Source organism: Rhinopithecus bieti, unplaced genomic scaffold (genome assembly GCF_001698545.2).
Source record: "Rhinopithecus bieti isolate Rb0 unplaced genomic scaffold, ASM169854v2 scaffold_7724, whole genome shotgun sequence".
Taxonomy (NCBI): domain Eukaryota; kingdom Metazoa; phylum Chordata; class Mammalia; order Primates; family Cercopithecidae; genus Rhinopithecus; species Rhinopithecus bieti.
This window is the reverse complement of record NW_016805612.1, coordinates 73,815-79,980: the sequence shown is the minus strand read 5'-3', so window position 1 is coordinate 79,980 and position 6,166 is coordinate 73,815. Positions and strand designations below refer to the sequence as shown.

The following is a 6,166-nucleotide window of genomic DNA, read 5'->3' as shown; positions in this document are numbered from 1 at the left end:
TCGCCCAGGCTGGAGTGCAGTGGCCAGATCTCAGCTCACTGCAAGCTCTGCCTCCCGGGTTCACGCCATTCTCCTGCCTCAGCCTCCCGAGTAGCTGGGACTACAGGCGCCCGCCACCTCGCCCGGCTAGTTTTTTCTATTTTTTAGTAGAGACGGGGTTTCACAGTGTTAGCCAGGATGGTCTCGATCTCCTGACCTCGTGATCCGCCCGTCTCGGCCTCCCAAAGTGCTGGGATTACAGGCTTGAGCCACCGCGCCCGGCCGAGCATTTTGTTTTTTTAGCATCATGTAGGTGCTCAAGAAACTTAGGATTCTGGAGTATTTGGGATTTCTGATTAGTGATAACTCAACCTGTAGATCTCAATAAATATTTCCTCTTCCTCCTCCTTCTCCCCTTTCTCTTTCTCCTCCTTCTCTTATTATCATAATTATTATTAATGAACATAGCAGACAGAAATGTTGGTGCCATTCCTAAAATTGTAAATGGAGAATACATTGAATTTGTAGGGGGCATGTATATAAAGATGTTTGTTTTAAATCATGTTAAGGCTGTGATTATGGTAGACAACCAAAAGGGAGAAATTACAGCAACAGAAGATTGAAGCTGAGATACATGATTGGGGCTGATACACAGACTTGGTAGTCATTAGAACAGTGGCAATTGTTGTAGCTGTGAAAAGCAAAATATTATGTTTTACAGGATCTGTTTTTTGTGTGTGTGTGTGTGAGGGGAGTGGTGACTTTTAACTAAGAAGTAAGAGAGGGCAGAAGAGTCAGTGAAGACTGAAAAAGTAGGTGTCAGAGAAGCAGAAATAGAACCAGAGTAGAGTCTTGAAAGTCCAGAAGAGTTGGCTCCAATAGTGCAGGGGTCAGTAATGTAACATGCTGTTGATATAGGAGTCACGAGTAACATGTAATAAATACAACTGCATTTATTTTTCTTACATATGCATAAATGTATATTTACCCACAGAAGTCAAATTCAGTTCAAACTTTCGTATAGTATATATACAATCCTAGCGACAAGGCATTGGTTAAAATAATTTTATCTGCAAGGACAATGTACGGATCTGCTATTTAGATTGCCGCTACCATCTTTACTTAGCATTTGATTTGACTCATATTTCATCAACTACATAATGTAATTTTTCGATTTCTTATTCTTCCTATATTTTTCTCTGCGTGTACAATTACCACTGTATTACAGCACCTCTAATAACCTATCACCATGATAATACGGTGTACTGCCTTGGTTGTTTTGGTGCAAAGCCTGGATGAAGGACTCACATTGATCTGTTGGGCTTGCTCCTTGTCTTCGGGGGTGGGAAGGGAAGAAGTGTGGCAGCTGTTAATGGTCCTGGTAATGAATCCCCGGCCATGGGTATACCGTTTATCCTGGAAATGATGAGACAAATTCAATTAGTTGGGGTTGTTTGGGCATTGAATAAATGAATCCATTACCAGAATACTAATACATTTGACAGATGTGTAATTTTAAAATTAGAGCTACATAAAATGAAAACTAAAGAATTAAGAAAGTAACCCTTTTGCCTACTTCCCCCCCATTATCTCTGTAAACTCATTTTTTCATCTAGCTTTCATAAATCTCAATCTTTTCCCTTCTTTGCAATTCCCTTGTTGTTTACTTTTACCATTCACACAAATCACACAAGTTACTATTTGGAAAGCAAATGCTAAAAATACCAAAAATATGAAACAATACATTTTGTATTGAGAATCATCTTTCTTCAGCATTTGAGCCAAATGACATAGTGCAAATGTATTTACATGTATTCACTTAATCTCTTATTTACTGTGGGCCTAAACTGATAGACTTCTCTTAATAGGCATTATAAAATTATAACTTTTCTCTAAAAAGTTTCTCAGAGTCCACACACCTGTACCTTACTAAGTTCATGATAGACATGGAATACAACATTTTTTTTATTATGACAAAATAAGTCAGAAACACAGGGCACACAATTTTAGGAAATATAAACAATGGACTGAGGATAAGAGCAGAATAAAAAATGAGCTAACAAATTGACAGGAAAGACTAGTCTTTAGCAAAACTTATAAAAGTCCAAAGGAATTACTAGGAAGATTTGGAAGACAAAAGATAGCCAGTCAAAAATGGAGGATGAAAGAGAAATCAGAGAGTAAAAATAATTTTATAAATGTACATTTATTCTCTATGGAGGCCCCTGATTTATTAAAGCAGTAATCTATTGTCTGCTCCTTGATTGACCTAGAAGAGTTAACCTATGATTTCCAAAATAGGTTATTCAGACATAGAGTACATATTTCTGAAAAAGAAAAGAAAGAGGGGGAGGAAGGAAGGAAGGAAGGAAGGAAGGAAGGAAGGAAGGAAGGAAGGAAGGAAGGAAGGAAGGAAAGAAGGAAGGAAGGAAGGAAANCGACAGAGCGAGACTCCGTCTCAAAAAAAAAAAAGAAAAAAAGAAAAAAGAAAAAATTTAAAAGTCATTACATTCTTTGAGAATCTTTGCGATTTCATGGCACTGTCCCTTTCTTCTTGTTCCACATCTTATGAGCTGGTGTCTTCTTTCACGTGTTAAAGTGTAACATTTGAAATTTGGCTTGGGAGGTTTTCTAGGTTAACATGTAGTAGAGCCCAACAGATCATGGGAAGTCTCCTTCAGGGAGGAAGCCAGAAGCATGGTACTTACGAATTCGCTGAACATTTCTGAGGAGAGGTTATGGATGTAGTGGGACAGGACGACTGCGCGGTCAAACAGGTCTCGAAGGGTCACCTGGCATCTGGCAGCCCCACCAGGACAGACGGGCAACGGGGCCACGTTCTGGCACAGGAGCAGGTTTGACACCAGCAGCAGCAGGAGGGACCCTGCTTAAATAAGAATGCGAACCACTCTGAGATGATCTATTCCACGGAGGTTTTCAAAAGTAATCCTGCCGAGGAAAGCCTTATTGCTCCCCACTGCCCTCAGCTGCCTGATTTGGTACTGTAATGGCTGGGATGGGGGAAGAACCAATGCCTTCCACTGGGTAAATGTAGATATATATATATAATTATGTTTGCACAGATATATAGTTTGAGAAGTGGGTTACTTCCTGCATTTTTGTATGGTTCCCAGAAGTGCTTCTGTACTTTGCAAATATTTGGAGCTTAAATTAATTCTGAGCTAGGGTGTTCAGGTCATTCTCTTAAGATAGTTTAATGTCTTGGGAGTTTCTGCAGATTTGCAGCAGTCAGGCTGTCCAGGAGTCTGTAATTTTTTTTTAACTAGGTGTGTCTGATAATTTACATTTTAGACACTGATATAACAAAAACAGCACAGTTGATCCTTTCAATTTATCATCCTGCTTGATAAGAATAAACACATGATTGTTTGATTGCTAATACTGAGTATGAAGAGAATTCTGACATAAAAATAATGCTGTAGCTTAGATCTGCTAACTCACCGTAATAATCCCATGTATTTGTTTGACACTTTGCCAAAAGCATTAAATTTTTTTTGTATATTTGAGCTTCATAATAACCTTGTGAGATACACTGGGCCTTTGTAATTATCATCAAATTATATTGATGAAACAGATGGCTTAGGGAAGTTAAATGATTTTTCCCCAAGTCGTATTATTAGTGGGTGAGAGAGGCATGATGCCAATACTGTGGTCTTTGCACATCGTCTTGTCACGTCACGTACACCTGTGGGCTCTCAGTCTGCATCTGTGTAATGGGGGCCGCATGAGTAGCTGTGATGGCTCAGTGTTTACGTAGGTTGTTGCCATCGCTTATAAAGAACAACAAGTTCTTTGCCTTTGATTGATTGCATCGCAACAGAGGCCCCAGAAAGCTTGATTTTATCCACTTTTCCTGCTCTAATTACAAAACACTCTGATCATTGTTGAAGGTTTTCAAAGCTTTGCCATCAATTTGCTATCTCAGCAAATGGACAGTTACAGTCCTGTAACATATCAATAACTTATACTTTCAAAAGGAAAGAAATGATATATAGCTACCAAATTTAAATCACTTGTTAACTTCAGTGACACTACCCCAAAAGAATGCCCAATATAAAACCGTGTTTATCACAAAACTTAAGTCCTTCAAAACCTTTAATAAATGCAATCGGAAATATCCAAGATAAAACTACGCAAATGCTAAAGATTAGTTTGTGAAAAAGTACCTAAACCTAAACACTTAAAATACCTGAAAATTGTTTAGTGTAGGAAGTGACCTTTTAGTTGTAAAATAAAATTTTGTTTGAGATGATTCCTATTATAGACTTTTAATTTTCAAAACATGATGCTTCCAAAAGTTTATTTTATGCATACTATAATCATATGATGAAACCAAATGTATATTTTATCTGTATGTGTAAATAAAATGTGCTTTGTGGATAGAGAAATTGGAATAGCAGGTCTAGGAAATTCACAACTGGATAGATGTTCTGTATCTCTGAGTACATTTATCTGCACGTGTAGCATGGAAGGGATTTTTAAAGCCCAAGATGAGATAAAATAGACACATGTTTTTTTCTTCATTTCATTAGAAACAAATTTTGTGGTTGTTACTAATTTATTTTCCTTGCAAATGTCAACCAAGAAAGTAAAGGTGATTAGTTATTACTAGGCAGCCTGTTTTTCCTTTTGAAATGTCATTTGGCTTGAACCAAATTGACAAAGAATAGAAAAGACAATTCTGCTATTAATGTCTATTTTATGGCTTCACAATTGAAAGTTTCATCAGGTTGATTTGAGTTGGCTAATCCACATTAGAGGCCTGATAACCAGAAAATGTTACTTTGTCCCTTTGAGAGTTGTGGCAAATTGGACCCATAGACTCTTTGAGTCTTATTCTAGTCCAGAGTTTCTCAATCTTGATATTATTGGCATTTTGAGTTGAATAATTTCTTGTTCTGGGGGCTGTCCCGTGCATTGAAGGATGTTTAGTAGCATCCCTGATCTCTGCCCATTAGATACCAATAGCACTTTTCCCTCACTTCCCCACCTCAGTTAAGACAACCCAAAACACCTCCTGACGTTGCCAAATGCCTCTGGGAGAAGAGAGGATTTCCCTGTTTGAGAACAATTGTTCTGTTCTATGGTGCCCTTGTATAATTGCTTCCTAGAGCAATCATTAGATTGCACTTCTAAACATTGTAAGCCTGCAACCTCTTATTAGTTAAAATTTCACATTAATCCCCTCCACAGGAGTGTTGATACAACCAACAACCCAGTGAGTTGTCACACATACCTTTCCATGGCGATCCTTTGATGTTCATGTTGGTGATCGTTGCGGGAAACACACTTCACCAGAGGAGATCCGGAAGTCTTACGGTTTTCTCTTTCCCAGATATTGGCTTTATAAACCTTTGACATCTTCATGAATATAATGAATCAGGCATTCGTTTCCCTTTTCCTGGTCATCTATTTCCGTCACTGAGATTACCCCCATAATTTCAAACATCAAATGGTATTTTATTTCTTATTCATATTCAGGAAGACATATTGGCCAGAAATGAACATTCTAGGAAGGACTTTGATTAATTAGGCCAAAAGGAAATGAGAGAGATGATGAAGGTGAGATCTGAGACTAGTTTGGTTTGGAGGATCCTATAAAACTACAGAAGTCATTTACTTTAAAATTTATCTTGTTTCTCTGCAGTTTGTTGAATATATAGGATTATATTTCACTTAAGTAACAGTCTCACGTATTATCAGTTATCAAGTTTCTTCCTCAAGATTGCTAGGTAAAGATTTAAACATTTTTACACTAAATACCAAGAGATATAGAATAAGGATTGAGAAATCAGAATTTTCAGTCCCCTGTTACACTGTCGTTAAATTTCCCTCATTTTGTTTCTTTTTACATTTTGTCTTTTAAAAAATACATTTTGTCGGCCGGGCGCGGTGGCTCAAGCCTGTAATCCCAGCACTTTGGGAGGCCGAGACGGGCGGATCACGAGGTCAGGAGTTCGAGACCATCCTGGTGAACACGGTGAAACCCCGTCTCTACAAAAAATACAAAAACTAGCCGGGCGAGGTGGCGGCGCCTGTAGTCCCAGCTACTCGGGAGGCTGAGGCAGGAGAATGTCGTGAACCCGGGAGGCGGAGCCTGCAGTGAGCTGAGATCCGGCCACTGCACTCCAACCTGGGCGACAGAGCAAGACTCCGTCTCAAAAAA

At 38.6% G+C, this 6,166-nt stretch overlaps 1 protein-coding gene across 3 annotated transcripts in view; it reads right to left on the bottom strand.

The window, feature by feature from the left end:
• The window catches only part of PRL (prolactin), a 16,050-nt gene that overhangs the window by 4,558 nt on the left and 5,326 nt on the right, over nt 1-6,166 (bottom strand). The window contains exons 2-4 of one of the 3 annotated variants that reach the window (XM_017873098.1): nt 5,237-5,361; nt 2,688-2,863; nt 1,288-1,395 (exon numbers count right to left, since the gene is read on the bottom strand). In XM_017873098.1, the coding sequence (XP_017728587.1) occupies nt 1,288-1,395; nt 2,688-2,863; nt 5,237-5,264 (312 nt within the window). In that variant the 5' untranslated portion in view covers nt 5,265-5,361. Of the gene's footprint in view, nt 1-1,287; nt 1,396-2,687; nt 2,867-5,236; nt 5,785-6,166 lie in introns of those variants that run through there. The other 2 variants (XM_017873097.1, XM_017873099.1) reach the window with 2 other exon arrangements.